This window comes from Oncorhynchus gorbuscha, linkage group LG26 (assembly GCF_021184085.1).
Source record: "Oncorhynchus gorbuscha isolate QuinsamMale2020 ecotype Even-year linkage group LG26, OgorEven_v1.0, whole genome shotgun sequence".
NCBI lineage: Eukaryota > Metazoa > Chordata > Actinopteri > Salmoniformes > Salmonidae > Oncorhynchus > Oncorhynchus gorbuscha.
Window position 1 is genome coordinate 25,517,848 of NC_060198.1, and position 27,110 is coordinate 25,544,957.

General features: G+C 43.9%; 1 protein-coding gene across 1 annotated transcript; it reads left to right on the plus strand.

The window, feature by feature from the left end:
• Positions 1–1,941: 1,941 nt before the first annotated feature.
• Positions 1,942–25,787, plus strand: LOC124015182 (F-box/LRR-repeat protein 19-like). The gene is made up of 11 exons (XM_046330189.1): positions 1,942–2,642; positions 9,848–10,033; positions 16,853–16,996; positions 17,211–17,297; positions 19,265–19,447; positions 20,046–20,078; positions 20,410–21,632; positions 21,862–22,025; positions 22,182–22,343; positions 22,617–22,838; positions 23,171–25,787. The coding sequence occupies exons 2-11, from the start codon at positions 9,863–9,865 to the stop codon at positions 23,326–23,328; spliced, it is 2,547 nt and encodes an 848-aa protein (XP_046186145.1). The 5' UTR covers positions 1,942–2,642; positions 9,848–9,862; the 3' UTR covers positions 23,329–25,787.
• The last annotated feature ends 1,323 nt before the right edge of the window (positions 25,788–27,110 follow it).

Here is a 27,110-nt window from a genome sequence, read left to right on the forward strand (position 1 = left end):
TTTACAGTGTCCCAACACTTTTTGGAGTTAGAGCTACAGGATGCAAATTTCTATTTGAAAAAGCTAGCCTTAGCTTTCCAGACCGACTGCATGTATTGACTTCCCTGAAAAGTTGCATATCGCAGGGACTATTCGATGCTAGTGAAATCCGCCACATGATGTTTTTGTGCTGGTCGAGGTCAGTCAGGTCTAGAGTAAACCAAGGGTTATATCTGTTCTTAATTCTACATTTTTTAAAAGGGGCATGCTTATTTAAGATGGTGAGGAAATTACTTTTAAAGAATGACCAGGCATCCTCTACCGACAGGATGAGGTCAATATCCTTCCAGGATACCCGGGCCAGGTCGAATGGAAAGGCCTGCTCGCAGATGTGTTTTAGGGAGCGTTTGACAGTGATGAGGGGTGGTCGTTTGACCACGGACCCATAGCGGATGCAGGCAATGAATGAGGCAGTGATCTCAGAGGTGTATTTGGATGGCAAGTTGGTCAGGATAATATCTATGAGGGTGCCCATGTTTATGGATTTAGGGTTGTACCTGGTGGGTTCCTTGATAATTGGTGTGAGATTGAGGGCATCTAGCTTAGATTGTAGGACTGCCGGGGTGTTAAGCATATCCCAGTTTAGGTCACCTAACAGAACAAACTCTGAAGATAGATGAGGGGCAATCAATTCACATATGGTGTCCAATTTTTTTTTTTAAATTAGAAGCTTGAACTGTTTGGGCATAGACCTGGAAAGTATGACAGAACTTTGCAGGCTATATCTGCAGGAGATAACAACTCCTCCCCCTTTGGTAGTTCTATCTTGATGGAAAATGTTGTAGTTTCCTCCCCCTTTGGTAGTTCTATCTTGATGGAAAATGTTGTAGTTGGGGATGGAAATCTCAGAATTTTTGGTGGCCTTCCTAAGCCAGGATTCAGACATGGCAACGGCATCAGGGTTGGCCGGAGTGTGCTAAAGTAGTGAGTAAAACACCTTAGGGAGGAGGCTTCTGATGTTAACATGCATGAAACCAAGGCATTCACAGTTACAGAAATCAACAAATGAGAGTGCCTGGGGACATGCAGGGCCTGGGTTAACCTCCACATCACCCGAGGAACAGAGGAGGAGTAGGATGAGGGTACGGCTAAAGGCAATCAAAACTGTGTATGGCATTGAAGCTCGTTTGGAGGTTTGTTAGCACAGTGTCCAAAGAATGGCCAGATGTATAAAGACTGGTGTCGTCTGCATAGAGGTGGATCAGAGAATCACCAGCAACAAGAGCGACATCATTGATATATACAGAGAAAAGAGTCTGCCTGAGAACTGAACCCTGTGGTACCCCATAGAGACTGCCAGAGGTCCGGACAACAGGCCCTCCGATTTGACACACTGAACTCTATCTGAGAACCAGATGAGGCAGTCATTTGAGACGCCAAGGCTATTGAGTCTGCCGATAAGAATGCGGTGATCACCTGGTATAACATCAACCTGGTATAGGGTAACCAAGGGTTTCCCAAACTTTGTCAAGGGGCCCCCTCTGAGTGCACATTTTGTTTTTTTGCCGTAGCACTAGATTAGTTGGTTATTTTAATAGCTGTGTAGTGCTTGGGCAGGACTGAGTTTGGGAAACCCTGGGGTAATCTACCCTTCTGTCTCTTCACCTTTTTTTTATGTACAGTTTCATCACATACTTTTTGTTTGTGGATATTTTAGACACAAAAACAAAATGCCTACTGCTGTCCACAATCCTCCATAGAATAAATACAGATGTTTACTGACTATTTGAATCTCCAATAAGGCTTCCTTTACAGCCTTTTAGTGGTACAATTAGAACTTGGTTGGTTCTACACTCTTTATACTCCAAACCCCACAATTCCACGGGCTTCGCTCCTGACGTCTTGAAAGGGAGGCGCGGCAATATTTTTCCTCCCCATATTTTATTTACTATATTTATTTATTAATTATTTTTTTCTAGACAAAAATGGAGAACGATTGCCACATATCTTACCAATAGCATACGGACGATTAAACGTGTATTCGGATTAAAGTAGCAAGGTTGCTGACGAGCTAATAAAAAAAACACAAAACAAGAATCACACAATAGAAAACGAGAACAATAGCCACGCTCATCCGTCTATTCAGATTTTCTCTTTCAATTTGACTGGAATTTATAGGGAAACCCGCAGCAGACATTTAAGCTGCGAAATAAGATATTTTTTAAACAAAACATCTTCTCTCGAAATCACGTGCCATTTTGCATGTTTTGAAGACCTCAAGAACACGTTGGAAGACGTTTGAGAGACCAAGAAACAGGGATAGGGGTCAAAGAATGGAGTGAATGGCACAAAAAAAGCTATGTGTTGCGTCTTGAAATGTATTGTTACATACCCATTCGGCAACCCTTTACATCTCTGCCTAATCTAGAGTAGACCGGTAAGAAGGAAAAATCGAATTATCTTTCTGGCTCCATTATTACTGTAACAACATGGAACGCATATGAACGTGCCATACGGGACCCAGAATCGGCAAGAAAGGCTACAGGAGAAAGAAACAAGGAAGCGATCCCCTAACAGCTAATATCAAAGCTAGCTAGCTAACTGTTGGCTAATAATATTATTTCTAATGCGCGACCAAGGAGTATGCGACTCGATACAAAGAGGTTAGTAATTGTAACAGTTTACCACTAAACGCACATATTCAAAGTGATCAGGTATCTACTACAGTATTTTTGCAAGATACTGAGCAATATGAAAGAGGAAGAGCATTGCAGGGAAGCGAATGGAGGAGAGATGACGGAGGACTGTGTGTAATCAATTGATCATTTTATTCATTGATATAACAATGCATTTTTTTCAATGTTACTCGTGTACAGCATGTTCACTACACACCGTGCAGTGAACTAACTACGTACAGTAGCCAGTAAAGCAGCCACACTGGTTAGCTAGCTAACGTTAGCTGCTAAGTTATTGGCTGCGCATCTTCCTTGTAGCTAGCTAACGTTAGCTAGTCATCCAATTCAATCTTGCGCTACAGGCCATAATGTGGGCAGCCATGTATCCTTACAGAATGGACAAGTCCCTCCCAACAAACAACATTGCTATGAAAAATTACAAGCATGTTTTATCAATACGTGATGTGTGTGCAAAGTAAATGCTTGTTGTGGTTGTTAGGAAGCAGGCTAACAAGCTTGCTAGCAACACCAAGACTTGGTTGAATTATTTCTTGCCATCTCATTAATCAAACCCCAGTATTTACTTAATTATTTCATATAAAACAGGTCGCTGGATGTAAGTTTACTGCACTATAACACATCCATTTAATGACTTGGCTTAATTGGCAAAGGTTCCTCTGCTCTGGGGAGGCACACATTGAAATGACTGTTTTGATTTCACGAGTGCCTGGCTGGTACTGACATCTATCTCAGATCAGTTTCTGCAATATCACGCCTCTGTCCTTCCTTACCCTCTTTCCTTCCTTAGCCCCTCTCTTTGTGTGAGATTGAGAGAGACCGATACACTTGGTCCATGTTTGGCTCTAATTTATAACATCCTATATTATCCTCATCTCTGCTTTTCACCCCCCAAGCCAGCTAGCTGTCAGTGCATTACTCTGTCTCATTCCACACACATCTGTTTATCTACATTAGTTCATGCAAAGTATAGCCTACAAATTAGGCTTGGGCTGATATTTGATTATATCGTGGTATTTGACATTGATGATATATCGGGAAGTGCAAGACTATATATACTCTATTTGATCTTTACAAATCAAAACTGTGCAGTTTTATCAGTTAGGCTGTATCAATATGTAAAAAATAAATTCTAAATGAATTAAGAGATCATTTAATGAGAATGCGACTAATATTGTAAATAAGCACACAAACAGAGCAAAGAATTTTGGATATCACAATATTTAGAGTAGCATATTGTTGAAGAGGTCTTCTCAAATATGGCCCAACCCTACTCAAATATGGCCCAACCCTACTATACATCTGACATGATATCAAATATAGTCTTATTTGTCACATGCTTCGTAAACAACAGGTGTAGACTAACAGTGGCATTGCAGAGACATAGAAAGTATAGAAATAATAGATAAATAATGAGACTCAATAACTAATGATAACTTGGCTGTAAACATGTGGTACCAGTAACAAGTTGATGTGCAGGGGTACAAGGTAATTGAGGTGTATATATATGTTCTTATGACTAGAGATAGTGACTTGGCAACAGGATAGATAGTAAACAGTAGCAGATGCATATGTGATTAACTATTTAGCAGTCTTATGGCTTGGGGTAGAAGCTGTTCAGGGTTATGTTGGTTCCAGACTTGGTGCAGTGGTACCGCTTGCTGTGCCATAGCAGAGAGAACAGTCAAATACTTGGGTGGCTGGAGTCTTTGAGAATTTGTAGGGCCTTCCTCTGACACTGCCTGGTATAGAGGTCCTGGATGGCAGGGAGCTTGGCCCCAGTCATGTAATGGGCTGGATGCACCACTCTGTAGCGCCTTGCAGTCGGGTGCCAAGCAGTTGCCATACCAAGCGGTGATGCAGCCAGTCAAGATGCTCTCAATGGTGCAGTTGTATAACTGTTTCAGGATCTTAGCCCCCACGCCAAATCTTTTCAGCCTCCTGAGGGGGATGAGGCGTTGTCGTTCCCTCTTTGCGACTGTTGGTGTGTGTCGACCATGATAGATTCTTAGTGATGTGGAAACCGAAAAACTTGAAGCTTTCAACCTGTTCCACTACAGCCCTGTTGACATGAATGTAGATGAGCTCGGCCCTCCGTTTCCTGTAGTCCACAATCAGCTCCTTTATCTTGCTGAACTTGAGGGAGAGGTTGTTGTCCAGGCATCACACTGCCAGGTCTCAGACCTCCCTATAAGCTTTCTCATTATTGTCGGTGATCAGGCCTACCATCGTTGTGTCGTCAGCAAACTTAATGATGGTGCTGAAGTCGTGTGTGTGTGTGTGGCCACACAGTCATGGGTAAACAGGGAGTACAGAAGGGGACGAAGCATGCACCTCTGAGGGGCCCCCGTGGTGAGGGTCAGCTTGGCGGATATGTTGTTGCCTACCCTCACCACCTGAGGGTGGCCCATCAAGAATTCCAGGATCCAGTTGCAGAGGGAGGTGTTTAGTCCCAGGGTCCTTAGCTTAATAATGAGTTTGGTGGGCACTATGGTGTTGAATGCTGAGCTGCAGTCAATGAACAGCATTCTCACATATGTGTTCCTCTTGTCCAGGTGGGAGAGGGCAGTGTGCGTTGCTATAGAGATTGTGTCATCTGTGGATCTGGGGAGGCCTGCGAATTGAAATGGGTCCAGGGTGTCTGGGATGATGATGTTGATGTGAGGCATGACGAGCCTGTCAAAGCATTTTATTGCTACAGATGTGAGTACTATGGGGGATAGTCATTTAGAGAGGTTACCTTGGTGTTCTTGGCCACATGGACTATGGTAGTCTGCTTGAAACATGTAGTATATTTACAGACTGGGTCAGGGAGAGGTTGAACATTTCAGTAAAGACACTTGCCAGCTGGGCCTCGAATGTTAACCTGTTTTAAATGTCTTATGTTTTAAATGTCGTCCCCCTACTGTCACTGTGGGGACGATGTCGTCGATGGACTTATTCATGAAGCCGGTGACTGATGTGGTAAACTCCTCAATGACATCGGATGAATCCAGGAACATACTCCAGTCTGTGCTTGCGAAGGTCATGCTGGATGGGAGCAATGACTTGCACCCATTGAATGGCTGGTCTTTCAAATCCAGACACTGCATACCGCAATGCCCCCTGTCGGTAAAATCATTTTTTAAAATATCCACCGAAGTACAAAAAAATACTTTTGCATTATTTCTGAAAATAATCAGTTATCGATGTTTTGTACCTGTAACAGGCAAAATATGCCTAACCCTCATGTGATTGTGCAGTAGATAGGCCTGTACAGTTCTGTTTCTTAGAGGTTTTTAAATAAGCACTATGCCTTAAAGTACCATCCAGAGATTGTGGCACCAACATTAAACTTGGCCTCTTTTTTTAAAGGTTCTAAAAATAGGAGTAATGGTAGCCTAATGCAGTTCATGCACTGGCTGAAGGTCCACAGATACAGTTTGTGCCATTAGTGAGCACTTAATTTGAAACGCAGTTACTCAAAATCTCTGAGATTGTAAAAAAATGTCCACGATCGAATGATGAATCATGGGACCATTAGACATTTCAAAGCCTATTCTCTCAGGCTAAAATATCTGTTTAGTTGCCAGCGCAATGCAATTTGAATCTCCCAAAACCCCTCAACATCCTCAGTCACTCATGATGCAATAAGGATCTTCCTGACCAGTCTCTCGTTCTAGGCAGGAACCACATTATTGTTTTAACAGACGAGACAACCCAGGGCCTCAGTGCCTTAGCCACGGGCTCTTTGATCCTGGCTGTTTTGAGGAAATTTAAGATCACCTGTGTTAGTTGCTAGAGAGAAGGTGCGGTGTGAGATTGGTTGGTACAAGAAATAAGTTCCCAAGGCTTTGTGTTCCAAGTTATGCAACTTGCTTGGGGCCTGTCACATGGGCTTAGGCTAAGAGTAAACCAATCCTATTTTTATTAGAGGCCATGGAATGCGGAGATTCCATACGCTCCCAACAGTATTTGCCCTGTTGTATTTTATAACATGGGGGTAAGGAGCATGGAGCATATGCTATAGTTATAGCCTGTCAGCACTTATGGTGTATGTATGAGGAGTAGTCTAGAGAGTAGACTGGCCTCCTGTTGCTCACTAGTGTTTGCACTGTCAGTCTTTCTCTCTGTCTCTTAAATGTCTATGAATGCACTGGCATGCGTGTTCAGTATGTTCACTGAATAAGCTCTTGTCCCTTCTCTTTTTCCTTCTCTTTATCTATCCTCACTTTGGAGAACACCCCAGTTTGTGTATGTTCATGAACTGTTTGTCCTCCCTCCCATATGACATGAGGTGATGTTCAGATTGTGGTGCTTATCTGTATTTGCAGTGTATTTTTGTGCTAACCTGTCTAATTTTCTTCAATTACTGCAGAATGGATGTCCGAATGTTAACTTGTTTTCAAGTTGACTGTAGTGTATGGAAAGTTTGTGTTGACCTCTCTCCTCAGTTAACTGCAGAGGCGATGTCAGACAGTATGTGCATATGGTATAAGCTGTAGCTGTATATGTAGTGCATAGGACTATCTGTTATGTACAGTGCATTTGGAAAGTATTCAGACCCCTTCACGTTTTCTACATTTTGTTACATTAAAGCCTTATTCTAAAATGGATAAAGTCGTTTTCCCCTGTCAATCTACACACAATACCCTTAATGACAAAGCAAAAACAAGTTTTGGAAATCTTTGCTCATTTATTAAAAACTGAAATATTAAATTTTTCAGTACACTGTTGAAGCACTTTTGGCAGCGATTAAAGCCTGGAGTCTTCTTGGGTATGACTATACAAGATTGGCACACCTGTTTTTGAGGAGTTTCTCCCATTCCTCTCTGCAGATCCTCTCAAGCTCTGCCAGGTTGGATGGGGAGCGTCGCTGCACAGCTATTTTCAGGTCTCTTCAGAGATGTTGAATCGGGTTCAAGTCCGGGTTCTGGCTGGGCCACTCAAGGACATTCAGAAACTTGTCCCAAAGCCACTCCTGTGTATTCTTGGCTGTGCGCTTAGGGTCGTTGTCCTGTTGAAAGGTGAACCTTCGCCCCAGTCTCAAGGTCCTGAGCGCTCTGGAGCAGGTTTTCACCAAGGATCTCTCTGTACTTGGTTCTGTTCATCTTCCCCTCATTCCTGACTAGTCTCCCAGTCCCTGCCGCTGAGAAATATCCCCACAGCATAATGATACCACCACCATGCTTCACCATAGGGATGGTACCTGTTTTCCTCCAGAAATGACATTTGGCATTCAGATTTCAATCTTGGTTTCATCAGGCTAGAGAATATTGTTTCTCATGGTCCTAGAGTCCTTTAGGTACTCAAGGATGATCAAGGGAAACAGGATGCACCTGAGCTCAATTTCGAGTCTCATAGCAAAGGTCCTGAATATTTAAGTAAATAAAGTATTTCTGTTTTCTGTGACGATGTAACATTTTTTTAGAATGTTGTAACGTAATAAAATGGGGGTCTGAATATTTTCTGAATGCGCTGTGTACATTTGTGTTTACCTGTATCACTTTTTTTTCTCTCCAGAGGGGAGGTCTGGCTGTTGGCATCTAGTATATACAGTGGGCAAAAAAGTATTTAGTCAGCCAGCAATTGTGCAAGTTCTCCCACTTAAAAATATGAGAGAGGCCTGTCATTTTCATCATAGGTACACTTCAACTATGACAGACAAAATGAGAATTTTTTTCTCCTCCAGAAAATCACATTGTAGGATTTTTAAAATGAATTTATTATGCAAATTTATTTGCAAAGTATTTGGTCAATAACACAAGTTTCTCATTACTTTGTTATATACCCTTTGTTGGCAATGACAGAGGTCAAATGTTTTCTGTAAGTCTTCACAAGGTTTTCACACACTGTTGCTGGTATTTTGGCCCATTCCTCCATGTAGATCTCCTCTAGAGCAGTGATGTTTTGGTGCTGTTGCTGGGCAACACAGACTTTCAACTCCCTCCAAAGATTTTCTATGGGGTTGAGATCTGGAGGCTGGCTAGGCCACTCCAGGACCTTGAAATGCTTCTTACGAAGCCACTCCTTTGTTGCCCGGGCGGTGTGTTTGGGATCATTGTCATGCTGAAAGACCCAGCCACGTTTCATCTTCAATGCCCTTGCTGATGGAAGGAGGTTTTCACTCAATCTCACGATACATGGCCCCATTCATTATTTTCTTTACACGGATCGGTCGTCCTGGTCCCTTTGCAGAAAAACCCAAAGAAAAAAAGCCCCAAAGCATGATGTTTCCACCCCCATGTTTCACAGTAGGTATGGTGTTCTTTGGATGCAACTCAGCATTCTTTGTCCTCCAAACACGACGAGTTGAGTTTTTACCAAAAAGCTATATTTTGGTTTCATCTGACCATATGACATTCTCCCAATCTTCTTCTGGGTCATCCAAATGCTCTCTAGCAAACTTCAGACGGGCCTGGACATGTACTGTCTTAAGCAGGGGGACACGTCTGGCACTGCAGGATTTGAGTCCCTGGCGGCGTAGTGTGTTACTGATGGTAGGCTTTGGTCCCAGCTCTCTGCAGGTCATTCACTAGGTCCCCCCGTGTGGTTCTGGCATTTTTGCTCACCATTCTTGTGATCATTTTGACCCCACGGGGTGGGATCTTGCGTGGAGCCCTAGATCGAGGGAGATTATCAGTGGTCTTGTATGTTTTCCATTTCCTAATAATTGCTCCCACAGTTGATTTCTTCAAACCAAGCTGCTTACCTATTGCAGATTCAGTCTTCCCAGCCTAGTGCAGGTCTACAATTTTGTTTCTGGTGTCCTTTGACAGCTCTTTGGTCTTGGCCATAGTAGAGTTTGGAGTGTGACTGTTTGAGGTTGTGGAAAGGTGTCTTTTATACTGATAACAAGTTCAAACAGGTGCCATTAATACAGGTAACGAGTGGAGGACAGAGGAGCCTCTTAAAGAAGTTGTTACAGGTCTGTGAGAGCCAGAAATCTTGCTTGTTTGTAGGTGACCAAATACTTATTTTCCACCATAATTTGCAAATAAAATTCATTAAAAATTATACAATGTTAATTTATGGATTTTTTTTTCTCTCATTTTGTCTGTCATAGTTGAAGTGTACCTATGATGAAAATTACAGGCCTCTCTCATATTTTTAAGTGGGAGAACTTGCACAATTTGTGGCTGACTAAATACTTTTTTTGCCCCACTGTATTTGTATTGACCTGTTTCTCTCCTCAGTTGACTGCAGAGGGGATGTCAGGCAGTAAGGCTCTGGGAGGGGCACGGCGGCGGCGGACGCGGTGCCGGCGCTGTCAGGCCTGCATGCGGACCGAGTGCGGCGAGTGCCACTTCTGCAAGGACATGAAAAAATTTGGCGGGCCTGGAAGGATGAAGCAGTCCTGTCTGCTCCGACAGTGCACAGCGGTAAGTTAGAACACACACTAGTGATGGGGGTAGGACTCGATATAGTTACATATTAGGATATTATCTTTGAGGTTGTAGGGTTTTTACAATATTATTTTTGAGCTAGTTGGTTGTACCTGCACCAAAATTCCAGTACTTGTCCTTCATAGCTTGTTCTTTTTTAAATAGACAGCCAATTTGTTTTCAGCACATTTTTATTTCCATGACTGATCAAAACTTCCCATGGCTCTCTCGTCCCTCTGCCGTAGACATATGGTGAACAATATGTTTTAACATCGAATCGCAATAAAATCACAGTATCGAATTGCAAAACATATAGAATTGTGAATTAGAATTATAGAACATATCGTATGGTGAGGTCCCTTGCAATTCCCAGCCCTATTATTATACTCTCACTAGGAAAAGTGCCACTGCTCAATTGCATCCATTTGTAAATGTAGACTACCGTTTAAAAGTTTGGGGTCAGTTAGAAATGTCCTAGTTTTTGAAAGAAAACCATTTTTTTTTTTGTCCATTAAAATAACATCAAATTGATCAGAAATACAGTGTAGACATTGTTAATGTTGTAAATGACTATTTACGGCTGATAAAAATGGAGGAAAAAAAGTTATGTAATATTTTAATGGAATATCTACATAGGCATACAGAGGCCCATTATCAGCAACCATCACTTCTGTGTTCCAATGGCACGTTGTTAGCTAATCCAAGTTTTATCATTTTAAAAGACTAATTGATCATTAGAAAACCCTTTTGCAATTATGTTAGCACAGCTGAAAATTGTTGTGCTGATTTGAAGAAGCAACAAAACTGGCCTTATTTAGACGAGTTCAGTATCCGGAGCATCAGCATTTGTGGTTTTGATTACAGGCGCAAAATGGCCAGAAACAATTAACTTTCTTCTGAAACTCTTCAGTCTATTCTTGTTCTGAGAAATGAAGGTTATTCCATGTGGGAAATTGCCAAGAAACTGAAGATCTCGTACAACGCTGTGTACTACTCCCTTCACAGAACAGTGCAAATGGGCTCTAACCAGACAAGAGGACAAGTACATTATAGTCTAGTTTGAGAAACAGATGCCTCAGAAGTCCTCAACTGGCAGCTTCATTAAATAGTACCTGCGAAACACCAGTCTCAACAGTGAAGAGGCGACTCCAGGATACTGGCCTTCTTGGCAGAGTTGCAAAGGAAAAGCCATATCTCAGACTGGCCAATGAAAGGGTTAAGATCGGCAAAAGAACACAAACTGGGCAGAGGAAAATTGGGGGAAAAAGTGGTATGGACAGAGTTTGAGGTGTTCTGATCATAAAGAAGAACATTCGTGAGACGCAGACTAAATGAAAAGATGCTGGAGGCAATGTGATGGTCTGGGGGTGGTGGTAAAGTGGGATATTTGTAAAGGTTAAAAGGGATCTTGAAGAGGGAAGGCTACCACTCCACCTGGAACACGATGCCATACCCTGTGGACGGCGCTTAATTGGAGCCAATTTCCTCCTACCACAGGACAATGACTCAAAGCACAGCTCCAAACTATGCAAGAACTATTTGGGGAAGAAGCAGTCAGCTGGTATTCTGTTTATAATGGAGTAGCCAGCACAGTCACCGGATCTCAACCCTATTGAGCTGTTGTGGGAGCAGCTTGACTGTATGGTACGTAAGAAGTGCCCATTTTGCCAATCCATCTTGTGGGAGGTGCTTCAGTAAGCATGGGGTGAAATTTCTTCAGATTACCTCAAAAAAATTGACAACGAGAATGCCAAAGGTCTGCAAGGTCGTAACTGCTGCCAATGGACGAAAGGAAAGTTTGAAGGACACAATTATTTCAAAGTCTACTATTTCCTATTCATTTTGCAACTCATTTAATGTATGTTTTCATGGAAAACAAGGAACTTCTAAGTGACTCCAATCTTTTGAATGGTAGTGTATGAATTGTTCCAACTGATTGCATTTTCTAGATAGGCTGTAACATCTGACACTAATTTGTGGAACATGCACAGTACATACATAAGGAGAGTAGTCAGACCCCTTTTTCCACTTTTTGTTACGTTACTAAATTGGATGAAATAAATAAAAAATCGTTAATCTACACACAATACCTCATAATGACAAAACAAAAACAGGTCTTTAGAAATATTAATTAAAAACCAGATACCTTACTTACATGTTCAGACTCTATGCCATGAGACTTGAAATTGAACTTTGGTGTATTGTTTCAATTGATCATCCTTGATGTTTCGACAACATAATTGGAGTCCACCTGTCATAAATTAAATTGATTGGACATGATTTGGAAAGGTCACACAGTTGACAGTGCATGTCAGAGCAAAAACCAAGTCATGAGGTCGAAAGAATGGTCCATAAAGCTCAGAGATAGGATTGTGTCGAGGAACAGGTCTGGGAAGGGTACCAAAACATTTCTGGAGCATTGAAGGTCCCCAAGAACACAGTGGCCTCCATCATTCTTAAGTGGAAGAAGTTTGGAATCCCCAAGACTCTTAGAGCTGGCGGACCGGCCAAACTGAGTAATCGGGGGAGAAGGGCCATGGTCAGGTAGGTGACCAAGAACCCGACGGTTACTCTGACAGAGCTCCAGAGTTCCTATGTGGAGATGGGAGAACCTTCCAGAAGGACAACCATCTATGCAGCACTCCAGCAATCAGGCATTTATGGTAGAGTGGCCAGACTGAAGCCACTCCTCAGTAAAAGGCACATGAAAGCCCGCTTGGAGTTTGCTAAAAGGCCCCTAATGACTCTGACCATGAGAAACAAGATAAGACTCTTTGGCCTGAATGTCAAGCGTCACGTCTGGAGGAGACCTGGCACCATCCCTATGGTGAAGCATGGTGGTGGCAGCATCATGCTGTGGGGATGTTTTTCAGCAGGGACTGGGAGACTAGTCAGGATCGAGGGAAAGATGAACGGAGCAAAGTACAGAGAGATCCTTGATGAATGAGCTCCTGAGCGCTCTGGAGCAGGTTGACTGGGACGACGGTTCACCTTCCAACAGGACAATGACCATAAGCACACAGCCAAGACCACGCATTGTAATGATATTTGATTGGCATCTGTTATATAGAGCACATTACATAGCCTTATTAACCTCTGTAACACATTTGTAATTGATCCATGCAAGACTGAATTTAAGGTTGTTTTTCATGTTACACAAACCCTCCACCCTGCCAAACAATAAATATGTGAAGGGAGTCTCCACATACACTGGTAACATGTTTTGACCTGCATTTTTTCCCAAATGTGAAAGGACGAGCTTTTGGCATATCCCTCACACTCATTGAGATCCCATCTAAACAGAAACCGCTGTTTACACTGGAATATAAACTAATTTTGTTTATGATACACAAATGATTGACATATCCCATTGACGACTACAGTTACAGTGCCTTCAGAAAATATTCATACCCCTTGATTTACATAAATATGCACATCCATTTGACACTCCAAATTGAGCTCCGGTGCATCCAATTTCCTTTGATCATCCTTGATGTCACTACAACTTGATTGGACTCCACCTGTGGCCAATTAAATTGTTTGGACATGATTTAGGAAAACACCTGTCCTATATAAGTTCCCACAGTTTACAGGGCATGTCGGAGCAGAAACTACCATGAAATCTATCTGTAGATCTCAGAGAATTGTAATGAGGCATACAGTGGCAAGAAAACGTTTGTGAACCCTTGGATTTAATAACTGGTTGACCCTCCTTTTCGCAGCAATAACCTCAACCAAACATTTTCAGTAGTTGCGGTTGACAGTAGACCTGCACAAAGGTCCGGAAGAATTTTGGACCATTCCTCTTTACAGAACTGTTTCAGTTCAGCAATATTCTTGGATGTCTGGTGTGAACGAGGATTATTCTTAACCTCATTGAGCATTCAGCACTGTGCTCTTGCAGTCATCTTTGCAGGATGGGGAGAGTAGCAACGGTTCTGAACTTTCTCCATTTATAGACAATTTGTCCTACTTTGGACAGATGAAAATCAAGTCTTTTAGAGATACTTTTGTAACCCGTTTCAGCTTTATTCAAGTCAACAATTCTTCATCTTAGGTGTTCTGAGACCTCTTTTTGTTCGATGCATGGTTCATATCAGGCAATGCTTCTTGTGAATAGCAAACTCAGACTGGGTGGTTTTTATAGGGCTAGGCAGCTCTAACCAACATCTCTAATCTCGTCTCATTGATTGGACTCCAATTAGCTTTTGGAGAAGTCATTTGCCTAGGGGTTCAAATACATACATATTTTTTTTTTTACCTACACTGTGAATGTTTAAATGATGTATTCAATATAGACAAGAAAAATACAGTAATTTGTGTGTTATTAGTTTAAGCACACTGTCTATCGTTGTGACTTAAATGAAGATGGGGCGGCAGATAGCCTAGTGTTTAGAGCGTTGGGCCAGTAACCAAAAGGTTGCTAGATCAAATCCCAGAGCTGACAAGGGAAAAATCTGTCGTTCTGCCCCTGAACAAGGCAGTTAACAAGGCAGAACAAATTAGATGACCAATTTATGCGGAAATCCGTGTAATTACAAAGGGTTCACATACTTTTTCTTGCCACTGCGTATCTGGGGAAGGATATAAAACAATTTGTGTGTTGAATGTTTCCAAGCCCACATTGGTCTCAAAAATATGGAACTTCCCGGACTTTGCCTAGAGGTGGCTATCCAACCAAACTGAGCAACCAGGCAAGAAGGACCTTGGTCAGGGAGGTGACCGAAGAACCCAATGACCACTCTGACAGAACTAGAAAGTTCCTTGGCTGAGATGGGAGAACCTGCCAGAAGGAAAGCAGTCTTAGATGTGCTTTTGTATGTATGCCAGTGGGTATGCTGTATATATTTTTTTATTGGTTCAATGGAACCCAAGAATTCCTGGAAAACAGTGGCAATTGTTACTGAGTGTACAATCCTGGCTAAGTAAAAAATGAGTTTCTACAGCTCTTCACCAATCTGGGCTTTATGGGAGAGTGGCCAAATGGAAGCCACTCCTGAGAAATAGGAAGATGACGGCACACCTGGAATTTGCAAAAAGGCTCAGATCATGAGGCAAAAGATTCTGTTGTCTGATGAGACAAATATTTTACTCTTAGCGCTTTGCATTCAGGCCTATGTCGGGAGAAAACCAGGCACTGCTCATCACCTGTCTAAAGCCTTCCCTACCGTGAAGCATGGTGGTGGCAGCCTCATGGTATGTGGATGCTTTTCAGCGGCAGGGACTGGTAAGGGTGGGGAACAATAAGTGGAGCCATATACAGTAAAATAAACACAGCCAAATAAGCACTTGCTTCAGAGTACAAATTACCTTAACTGGGGCGAAGATAAACGTTCCAACAGGACAATAACCCCAAGCATACAACCAGGGCAACACTGGAATGGCTCGAGAACAAGAATGTGAAAGTCCTTGAGTGGACCAGCCAAAGCCCAGACTTGAGTCCCATTTGAAAGACTTGAAGATTGCTGTTTACCGCCAATATGTATCTAATTTCAAAGAGCTTGAGAAAATCTGAAAGGAAGAATGTGCAAAGGTCACAGACATACCCAAGACGACTCAAAGCTGTAATCGACGCCATATGTGCTCGGGTGTCAATACTTATGTAAATTAGATTTATGTAGAAGATGTTCTATAAATTAGCATCATTTTACTGAAAACATGTGTTCACTTTTTCATTATGTTGTATTGTGTGTAGATGGGTGAGCGAGAGATCACTAATCAGTTTTGAATTCAGGCTGTAACACAACAAATTGTGGAAGTCAAGGGGAATGAATACTTTCTGACTGCACTGTATGACATACAACATGTTAACTGTTCGCTGCTGCTTACGTTCTGCAAATCGGCCCCTCTGGTTTAGAAAAGCTGTTTCAGTATGCGATTGTCATCAAAATAGAGTAGACACCCCCTGCATGAAAATGGATAAGCTTGTTAGTACGCCTTCAGTGATTTAGGGTGTGATTTAAAAAAATAATAGATTGGTTTGCGAATGCCTCAAATGGCATAGATGACTGGTAGTTTTGATGTGGGAAATGTGATGCGTTTCCTTGGTAACTAAGCACATTGTTACTTGGGTGTTTGTTTTTTTGGAGGGTAGGAATTTGCTTTGATCAGTTAGTCTCCTGGCTATCTGTCTAGAAAACATATCTTGTGGGGAAGGAAAGAAATTAGGTTGGATGTCTACGGAGATACTAATCCACAGAATCTGTGCAGATTGAAGACCTACTCTCATATTAATGCATAATCATTTGTCAATGGATCTAGGCTAGATTCTGTTGGCCTCATATTTTTTGGGCTTGATAAGTGAATAATTTCCACCTCAGTTAATTTTTTTGATACTGTCAAATTTCCACTGTTGGCAGGTTAATGAAAATGTTGAGCTGGACAACTGGGGTAATGTGTCAAAGAAAATAAACCTAATAAAAATAGCGCTTTGTCCCTGTGCTTCTGAAAACACTCCAAAAACCGCTAAACTAAATTTAATGCATTTGCTTTCATCCACACACTCCCAATTAGCTAGGTTCTCATAAGAGCAGCAGGTGTCCAATATTTTTTTCTGAGCGTCAATTTGAATACTTAATAAACATACCATCCATAGTGGATGAATACATAGTTACAGCTCCAACTCTGAGCCCTCTATCCTGAATGGGCCCACGTACAATATTTGATTTATTTACATATACACATTATATTGGTTACGCACATACAATATTAGATTTATATTGAATAAATACAGGCCTACATTCCACACCAAATGTGTATATTATATTGTTTAACTTGGTTATATAACGTGTTATGTTTTTATTTTCTTCCTTGCAGCCTGTGTTGCCCCACACAGCGGTGTGCTTCTCGTGTGGGGAGGCGGGGAAGGAGGACACAGTGGACACAGAAGAAGAGAAGTTTAGCCTCTCTCTGATGGAGTGTACCATCTGCAACGAGATCATCCACCCCAGCTGCCTCAAGGTGGGGCCAGACCCTCCATGTGTATGGCCGGCTGTCATAGCTGGAGAAGTAGAGTGTGTCTCTCTCTCTCTCTCTCACACACACACATATACACACACACACAATCTTCCATTCATACTGTCCTAAGTCAAATGTCTGCTCTGTCTAGTATTGGTTACATACATTTATTGATTGAATGATTGTGATTTCATTGTTTATTTTCTCCAACCTACAGATGGGTAAAGCAGAAGGCATCATAAACGATGAAATCCCGAATTGTTGGGAGTGTCCAAAATGCCACAAGGAAGGCAAGACCAGTAAGGTGAGAACTGTGACAGGGAACACTGGTCTGTCAGGCTCTGCTGATAAAACTAAAACAGAGGGTGACGAAGGACATCTATGATTGTATGGATGAATCAATAATGGTTGATAAGGTAGGAGGATTGATTTGGAATGGAACACATTGTGTAAATAAGTTCTTAAATTGGAATAGAATTTTGTGTTTCATTGACCCTATCCCCATTTCATATACTGAAGTAGGCTATAGTAGGGGTGGCAGGTAGCCTAGTGGTTAGAGCGTTGGGCCAGTAACCGAAAGGTTGCTAGATCGAATCCCCGAGCTGCCATGGTCGTTCTACCCCTGAACAAGGCAGTTAACCCCCTGTTCTTAGGCCGTCATTGTAAATTAGAATTTCTTCTTAACTGACTTGCCAAGTTAAATAGGTAAAAAAATTAGAGTGCATTTGGAAGGTATTCAGAACCCTAGACTTTTCCCACATTTTGTTAGGCCTCATTCTAAAATAGATTACATTGTTTTTTTTCCCACACTCATCAATCTATACACAATACCCCGTAATAACAAAGCAAATACGGGTTTTTAGAAATCTTTGCAAATGTATTAAAAATTTAAAACGGAAATACCGCATTTACATAAGTATTCAGACACTTTACTCAGTACTTTGTTGACAGCGATTACAGCCTTGTCTTCTTAGGTATCAAGCTTGGCACAACTGTATTCGGGGCGTTTCTCACGTTTTTCTCTGCAGATCCTCTCAAGCTCTGCCAGGCTAGATGGGGAGTGTTGCTGCACAGCTATTTTCAGGTCTCTCCAGAAATGTTGAATCGGGTTCAAGTCCGGGTTCTGGCTGGGCCACTCAAGCACATTCAGAAACTTGTCCCGAAGCCACTCCTGTGTATTCTTGGCTGTGCGCTTAGGGTCGTTGTCCTGTTGAAAGGTGAACCTTCGCCCCAGTCTCAAGGTCCTGAATGCTCTGGAGCAGGTTTTCACCAAGGATCTCTCCGTACTTGGCTCTGTTCATCTTCCCCTCATTCCTGACTAGTCTCCCAGTCCCTGCCGCTGAAAAATATCCCCACAGCATGATGATGCCACCACCATACTTCACCATAGGGATGGTGCCAGGTTTCCTCCATACTTGACGCTTGGCATTCAGGCCAAATAGTTGAATCTTGGTTTCATCAGACAAGAGAATCTTGTTTCTCATGGTCTGAGAGTCTTTAGGTGCCTTTTGGCAAATTCCAAGCGGGCTGTCATGTGCCTTTTACTGAGGACTGGCTTCCGTCTGGCCACTGTATTATAAAGGCCTGATTGGTGGAGTGCTGCAGATGTGGTTGTCCTTCTGGAAGGTTCTCTCATCTCCATAGATGAGCTCTGTCAGAGTGACCATCAGGTTCTTGGTCACCTCTATGACCATGGCCCTTCTCCCCCCCGATTGCTCAGTTTGGCCGGGCGGCCAGCTGTAAGAAGATTCTTGGTGGTTCCACACGTCTTCGATTTAAGAATGATGGAGGCCAGTGTGTTCTTGGGGACCTTCAATGCTGCAGAATTTTTTATTTTTTTGGTCCCTTCCCCAGAGCTGTGCCTCGACACAATCCTGTCTCGAAGCTCTATGGACAATCCCTTCAACCTCATGGCTTGGTTTTTGCTCTGACATGCACTATCAACTGTGGGATCTTGTGTGCCTTTCCAAATCATGTTCAATTAATTTAATTTGTAGAAACATCTCAAGGATGATCAATGGAAACAGGATGCACCTGAGCTCAATTCTAAGTCTAAGTTATTTTCTTAATTTAAATTTGCTAAAATGTCTAAACCTGTTTTCTCTCTCATTATGGGATATTGTGTGTAGATTGAGGATTATTTTTTAAATATTTTTTTTTACATTCATTTTAAAAGAAGGCTGTAACGTAACAAAGTGGAAAGGGGTCTGAATACATTCCGAATGCACAGTACATATTCTTAAATCCTCTTCCCTTTTCTCCACACATCAGGACGGGGGTGATGGTTCAGGGAAGAGGCGGATGGACAACGGCGAGGTGGGCCGATGGAAGCTAACAGACGATCCTCCGCCCACCAAAAAGAAACCCCCCTCTTTAGAAGACGGGGGGCGGCAGGACGGTCACAAGAGGAAGAAGGAGAAGGAGCTTCCCCAGGACAGCGGCCCCAAAAAGAAGGTTGGATGATCTTTGCAGTGTTGCAGTATGCAAACATTTAGCAGCATGCACACTGAGTATACCAAACATTAGGAACACCTTAATATTGAGTTGCATACCCCCCTTTTGCCCTCAGAACAGCCTCAATTCATCAGGGCATGGACTCTAAAAGGGGCAGAAAGCATTCCACAGGGATGCTGGCCCATGTTGACCCCAATGCTTCCCACAGTTGTGTCAAGTTGGCTGGATGTCTTTTGGGTGGTGGACCATACTTGATACACATGGGAAACTGTGTGTATCAACGCTAATTGTGAAAAACCCAGAAGCACTGCGGTCTGAATGGCACACATACACTATTCATGTCTTAATTGTCTCAAGGCTTAAAAATACTTATTTAACCTGCCCCCCCCCCCTCCTCATCTACACTGATTTAACAAGTGACATCAATAAGGGATCATAGCTTTCACCTGGATTCTTCTGGTCAGTCTGTCATGGAAAGTGCAGGTGTCCTTAATGTTTTGTATGCTCAGTGTATCATTGCTTAGAGGCCCACTAGTTGTGACCAGTTGCTATGAATGCAGCTTGCCAACTCTTGTCTCTGTCTGACCTTCTCACTCAGATGAAAGGGGCACATGAAAAACGCTTGAAAAAGGTACATTTTCATATGAAGATCAAGTTTTAAGCTCTGTCATAAAGCATATGGTAACTAAGAGCGAGATTCAATCTGTATCGCAGTAGATCCCAGTACATAAAAAAAAGAAAAAGATTTCTGATTGAGCTGACATCTGCAGTGTTTACCATGAATGCAGTCTTCGCAAATGCGGGAACATTGCCTTAGAATTTCAATCAAGTGATAACGCGGTTCTTCCGAGATACGGACTGAATCCATCTCTTAGTTGACTTAGTTATATTTCTCAATGGTAAAGGTTACGGTTCATGCTCCTCTGTCACTCTCTTCACTAACATTATCCCTCCCATGACAGAAACAGAAGCCTAACGTGTCAGAGACTGCAGAGTCCAATGGGCCCAACTCCTCCACCGGAGGCAGCCAGGGTTCCGGAGGGGGTTCCAACTCCACGCAGTCCCCCACCTCCACGGCCAGCCAGGACCAGCGCTCGCACCACCGCGAGAAATTGGAGCGCTTCAAGCGAATGTGTCAACTCCTTGAGCGTGTCCGCGAGTCCAGCTCATCGAGCTCGTCTAGTTCCGAGTCTGACTCGGAGTCCGACTCTGACTCGCCTTCCGGTTCAGATGGCCGCCGCGGCTCTGAACCCTCCTCCCCCGTACCCGTCGCTTATAGCAACAATGCGAGGGAGCGCAACCGGGAACGGGACAGGGAGAGGGACAGGAGGCTGGCGGAGCTGGGCTTCAGTGCCAGTGAGGACTCTGAGGGAAGTGTTAAGGAGGAGGAAGAGGAGGATGCGGTGGAGGAGCAGGTTGTGGGAGACAAGCCTCGGCGTCGGGGGGAGGGACCTCCACGGGGCCGCAAGGGGCTCACGACGGACGGGAATGACGAGGAGAGTGGGGAGAGGAGTCGGAAGTCTACCCCATTGCCTCCACCCTCCCCTCTCTCCTCCACTCAGCCTCCACCTTCATCCGGCCACGGTCCCTCGCCAGGTTCCGAGGGCTTCTCCGGTAAGCGCAGCAATGGCTCCGAGACGCGCAATGGACGGACACGGGCAGGGGTGAGGGACCGGGAGACTCAGGAGAAGGAGAACGCCAACAATAGCGGCGGCTCGGTGGCCAACCACCGACATGGAACTGGCAAAGGCAACAAGGGCAACAAGATCCGTAACAACAAGCAAACAGGGTCCCAACCAACGTCGAGGAACAGTAGCAACTCTTCCGCTTCTACTGCCACTACCACATCCAACGGGGGAGGGGGGGGGCTGCTGGCCCCAGGCAGCAACTCCTCAGGGGGCATGTCAGCCCTCGCCGCCTCACCCCGGTCACAGCCTTCCCGGATGGCTCCACGCTCGCAGATGATGAAACGCAGCCCCCCTGCTGTGCCCTCACCTCCCCGGCCTGTTCAGATGGAGCGGCACTTGGTTCGGCCACCGCCCGCCTGCCCCGAGCCCCACTGCTTGCCCCTGGACAGCGGCTCCTCCCACGTGATGCCCCGCGACGTCTGGCTCCGCGTCTTCCAGCACCTCAGCCAGAGGGAGCTGTGCGTCTGCATGAGGGTCTGTCGGACATGGAGCCGGTGGTAAGTCTAGACAAAGGGTTCAGATGTGGTCAGCATCCGGTTGGGCTGGAAGAGGGTGGTTCAACACAGTTGTTTGGACTACTAAGAAATGCATCTTTGATGTTGAACAATAGAAAACCATCCCTGAAAGGATATTCATTGACTGCAGTGTCTCAAATTCTGTGGTGTACAGTAGACCAGACTTTCTTTTGTTCTCATCCCAGTCTTTTATTTTCTCTTGCTCTCTCAGGTGCTGTGATAAGAGATTGTGGACTCAGATTGACCTCAGCCGGCAGCGCTCCATCACCCCTCCTATGCTGAGTGGTATAATCCGCAGGCAACCAGTCTCCCTTAACCTGAGCTATACCAACATCTCGAAGAAGCAGCTCATGTGGCTCATCAACCGTCTACAAGGTATCTTGTGTTCATTCAACACCTCTGCCTCCCTGCTACGTCTTTTTTCCATCAATATAGCCTGATCATGTCCTATTGTAGTTGGGCTGTTGTCACCGTATTGCTCGTCTGCCTCAGAGATTACGCTAACTCCTGGCCTTCCTCTTTCTCTCCCAGGTCTATTGGAGCTGAATGTGTCGGGCTGTCCCTGGTCCTCTGTGTCGGCCCTGTGTCAGGCTGCTTGTCCCTGCCTGCGTCTGCTCGACCTCAGCCGGGTAGAAGACATGAAGGACTCGCACCTGAGGGAGCTACTGGCGCCCCCTACTGACACTCGGACAGGTTAGTGACAAGTCACTCACATTGATTGATCAGCAGTCCATAACCTGCAATACATTATGGAAGGGAAGATGCCATGTTGTGTTCATTGGATAGACTTGATATCACAAATACCAATCTGTGCTGTAATGTACTGTTTAATGTCACTGTACTGTCATGCTTATTTCCAGTGAATGTTGTTGCTTTGAACAACCACACCCTCTTCATAAGCATGATAAACACAGACGGAATCTTAAAAGTCCTGTAACATATTTTGCTTTGTTCTTGGTCAAAAAGCTCATGGAGAGAGCAGAGGGGGGAGGTTCCAGAACGTAACGGAGCTGCGATTGGCCGGGCTGGACTTGACAGATGTCACGTCCCGCCTCTTGGTGCGCTACCTGCCCCACTTGACCAAGCTGGACCTGAGTCAGTGTGGCAACATCACGGACCAGACTATCCACACACTGACCTCCCCCATGTCTCCACTGAAGGACAGCCTCACCCACCTCAACCTGGCAGGTAAAGACTACACGGTAGACTCACTAGCCCCAAATACACCAAGGTAGGTACCCTGTTTTTTTGTTTTTGTTTGTGTATTTGAGCATTGCCGGTTCAGACCACTAATGAGCAGGGATCTGCTCCAGATACTGACCTCTTCTTCTGTCTGAGATGTTTAATCATGCTAAAGTAGCAACATATAGAGGTACTTGTTCTCTTATTTCTGAACAATATCAACCTGGCTCCTGATTCAAATATTTAAACCAGGTATACTCAAGGAAGTGTTGCAGTCATTGTGGTTATGTAGGTTAACCGTTGGTTGTTAACGTCCTGTTGTTTCCTCCTGTCCGCAGGCTGTGTGAAGGTGACTGAGCAGTGCCTGCCCCTGTTGCGCCGCTGTGCCTCCCTACAGAGCGCTGACCTGCGCTCCTGCACCTTGCTCACCCCCGATGTCTGTCAGCTCCTCTCCTTCCCTTGCCCTGATGATAGAGTGCTGCTCAAGAACAGCTAAGGGCCTGCAACGCCCACCCCCCACATCAACCACCGCCACACTACAGAGAGATAAGCGAACGAGAGGGACCCTGTGATGTGGGCAGTGAGCTAGCCAGAGGGAAAAGGACATGCAGTGGGAGCCACGAAAGAGAAAGGGAGGATTAGAGAATGAGAAAACATAGACCTTTGCCTACATTTCTCTGGATTGACTTGTTTGTGAACGGACATCATTGAAAATGTTTCAGCATGTACATATTCAATATCTGTACAATGGGTGTGTGTATATAAATGTAGTTTACTGTAAATGATCCACTCTCCGCCCCTTACCTCCCTCCTACCCTCACACCAACCATGGCACACATTATCCAGCTGACATGTGTAAAGGCACTGCACTGCGCCGCCGTATTGAACTAGCATAATTTGCACTCCATAATTAAAAGCTCCTGATGAAGGAATCAATTTCCTATTTCGTGGCGTCAGACTACGAAGAATGTACCCAATGCCAGAGGCTGCGCCCCATCAGAAGCCGTTTAATGTACAGACGGATGCTGGGCTGGTGTTTGTGTGTGTGTGTGTCTTTAAGTATGTGTGAGATGTAAACAGTGTTAATGTGACAATTGGAGCGAGAAAGAGACGGAGATATGACCTGTCTGTTTCCTTCACCACTAAGCTCTCTGCTGCCCTCAATCTTTCAGGGGGGTAAGGACATTCAAGGTCCAACATATCCTGTTCAATGGCCGAGAGCCACTAGAGCCCAAAACTCCTAGCCCCGACCACAACCTCTTCCCGCCCAACGTGCCATTCTTATAGTCTGTCCATCCTTGTGAATCTCATTGTCCTACTCCGTACCCTGGACAACCCTTCCAATCATACTCTGTCTCTGCTCCCATTTCCCTTTTGCAGCTTATGCTGCCCACCGTCTGCGCTGTGTGCGTACATTATGCAGAGAGCTGGACCTTGCTGTGCCCGACTGCAATGAACCATGCTTACCGTACTGTTCCATACCAGACCTGGAATTGGTCAAGGCCCCTTTATTCCCTGCTTCACGATGCCTGGCTGATGTAACATTATCTTGTATATGTGCAGACTGGTTCAGTCTAGATCACGACCGCACGAACTTAGATGTGAATGACTGATACGTTTTGAGTATGAATTGGGAAAACTGTCAAAAGCCGAGACCGTCCGATGCAATGAGCTCGCTGCTCCACGTGGCAGGGGGGATTCAAATTAAGGCTGACCCTGGTTGGACTTCTGCCTCAGATGTGAGGTACTTTGGATATTTCCCCAGAATTGGGTTTTCATGTCAGTGTCCACATGCTGCTTATCTTCCAAAGCCAGGAACATCCCAGCCCATCCAACCTGCATCGCAATGCCATTACCTTAAGGTCTTGTAGGATGAGGGTTTGACTCAGTTGCAGCATTAACCCCCAAATTATTTATCCATTAGGGTTACCCCTGTGCATGCTGGGATTTGACTCTAATCACAAATCCAGTGCAGTATTTTTTTAAATTCAGTCTCAACTTTTTTAACCAATCCACTCTCAATCCAGTTCAGAGGCCAACGTCAACAGTCAGGGTGAGCAGGAAAAGGAACAACTATCATTATTAATAATGGATGTTATCGGTTGAAACCAGCATGTACAGGAGGTCATTCAGACCACAGCCCAAGCTGTATTGAATTTGGTTGAGATGAAATTGAAAATACTTTATAGCTGTATTGAATTAACATGAGCAGTATATGACATGGGTAAATGGTATTCAGCAGAGTCGGGCTGCATTGGACCAGTTCAAACAGCTATCGGACTGATAGGGCCAGTTCATTCAGTATTGGACTGGACAGCACTTTGTCCTGCAATGCTGGACTCAACCATGCCAGGTTGAGTCATGTGTTTCCCTTGTCTGTCTGTTTCTCCTCCTTCTATAGCGGTTGTCCACTTCCTGAGCCATATTGATCTGTATTTGTGTTTCAGTGCCACAGTGGATCTTGCTGCTGTGTGCTATCTGAAGCTAAACCCCACCAACTCTAGGCGGGGTGGTGGACAGTCTTGAGCCTCAATCTGTAATTCTCATCTAAATCATGTGTTTCCTTATCTTTTCAACTATTCTGTTAGACTTTCAGTGATTCCATCCTCATCGGTTCTGTTAAAATTCACAATACCATTATTAGAACTCAAATCAGCTTCTTTGGGGTATACATGTAGGGCTAGAGACCTGCCAAGTAACTATTGAGCCACTAGACAAATGGTAGTTGTCCCATTTGCATTGTTGTACAACTGACTAGGTATCCCCCTTTTCCTAAAAGGTTGGTTTCATCTTTACCCAGTGTATTCTAAATCGCTTCGTGTTCCTGTGTGAATTTATAGACTTGCGTACAAAGCATTGGTACCAAGATTGCACTAACTGATCGATCATAAGACAATTTTGGGGGGAACACTGAGCTATAGTGTGCTTTATTTCCCTGAAAGGGGTATACATATATGTTAAAACAGGTCAAATAAAAAAATACCAATCATGAACCTCAAGCTTGATTCAAAAATAGAACTAATTAGCTGTCCATGCTAGTTACCATTTAGCTGGGTAGTCCAGCGCGTTTCATTGTTAGCTCAGATTGGGTCCTACTTTAGATCATAGCTAAGTCATTGTTTGCCACTAAGCTATGCTGCTTACAGAGCTAAGCTTACCACGTAGTAATTGTGGTGGGCTGAGGCTTACAGCGAAGCAAATGTCCAATATATGGTGGAAAATTGCCTTCTGCCATACACTCATCTGAATCAATATTTAACTTTTCATAGACAATGGGTCAGTTTTCCAAAAATGTTGTTTACTTCCATCAGTAATGTGGAGTTGTTACTACTCCTTGTCACCCAGTATGTTCTAGCATGAGAAAGCATATCGAAAGTTAAACTGACAACCACTTTCAGAGAAAATAAATGGGTGGTGGTTCATCGGAATTGATCCGGTAGTCCGATAAGGAAATGATTCCAGACTCAAATCTGTCATTCTCACCCCCATCCTGATCCCAACATCCCAGCCAAGTCAAGTTGACTCAGACTTGGCCCCTAGATTGGACAGTTTTGTCTCTACCAAACTGTATTGCACCAGAGCGATGCACTGGATCAACATTGTCATCACTTCTTGCCAAAATTCCTGCTTTCTTTGAGAAGGGGCATTTTATCCATTTTCATTTTCCTCTTGTTTATTTGTTCATTATTTCTTCCATTGTGTTGATCAAAATGAGAAAGAAAAGCAGAACGATGTGAAAAAGAGAAACTCAAGGCAGCTACTTACGAGTGACTACTGTAAAATGACTAACTAAATAAAAGACAGTGGGGTGGTTTTTACACTGTGTGGCCTGATTTCTCAGATTTTACATTGTTATGTTGCCTACATAGCAGCTCACACTTTGTCCACGTTCAATGGAACGCCGTTTGGGTCTTCGCGTGTCAGACACGTCAAATAAGCTTGACCTGAATATGACTGCATATCACAACTTAACTCGTTCATTCATTTATGTAGTTATTACACATGGTGTAATCACTCATTTCATTTGTCACGATTCATCGATACGTATGCCATGATGCTGGTAAAGTTGTCTCGCGCACCCTACAATGCTAGATAACTATATAGCTGTTGTCATTTAAAATGACCCTAATTTACAAGAAAGTTCTTATTTGATTAATGGTGGTCAGACCCATCTGTGGCAGGGTAGCCTAGTGGTTAGAGCGTTGGACTAGTAACCGGAAGGTTGCAAGTTCATACCCCCAAGCTGACAAGGTACAAATCTGCCGTTCTGCTCCTGAA

What these genes read in the sequence shown, in the direction of transcription:
- LOC124015182 (XM_046330189.1), top strand. Translation starts at nt 9,863, where the DNA reads ATGTCAGGCAGTAAGGCTCTGGGAGGGGCACGGCGGCGGCGGACGCGG. An exon ending in TGTCGGACATGGAGCCGGTG is followed by an intron (nt 21,633 to 21,861) that starts GTAAGTCTAGAC and finishes TTGCTCTCTCAG; the next exon opens with GTGCTGTGATAAGAGATTGT. An exon ending in GCTCATCAACCGTCTACAAG is followed by an intron (nt 22,026 to 22,181) that starts GTATCTTGTGTT and finishes TTTCTCTCCCAG; the next exon opens with GTCTATTGGAGCTGAATGTG.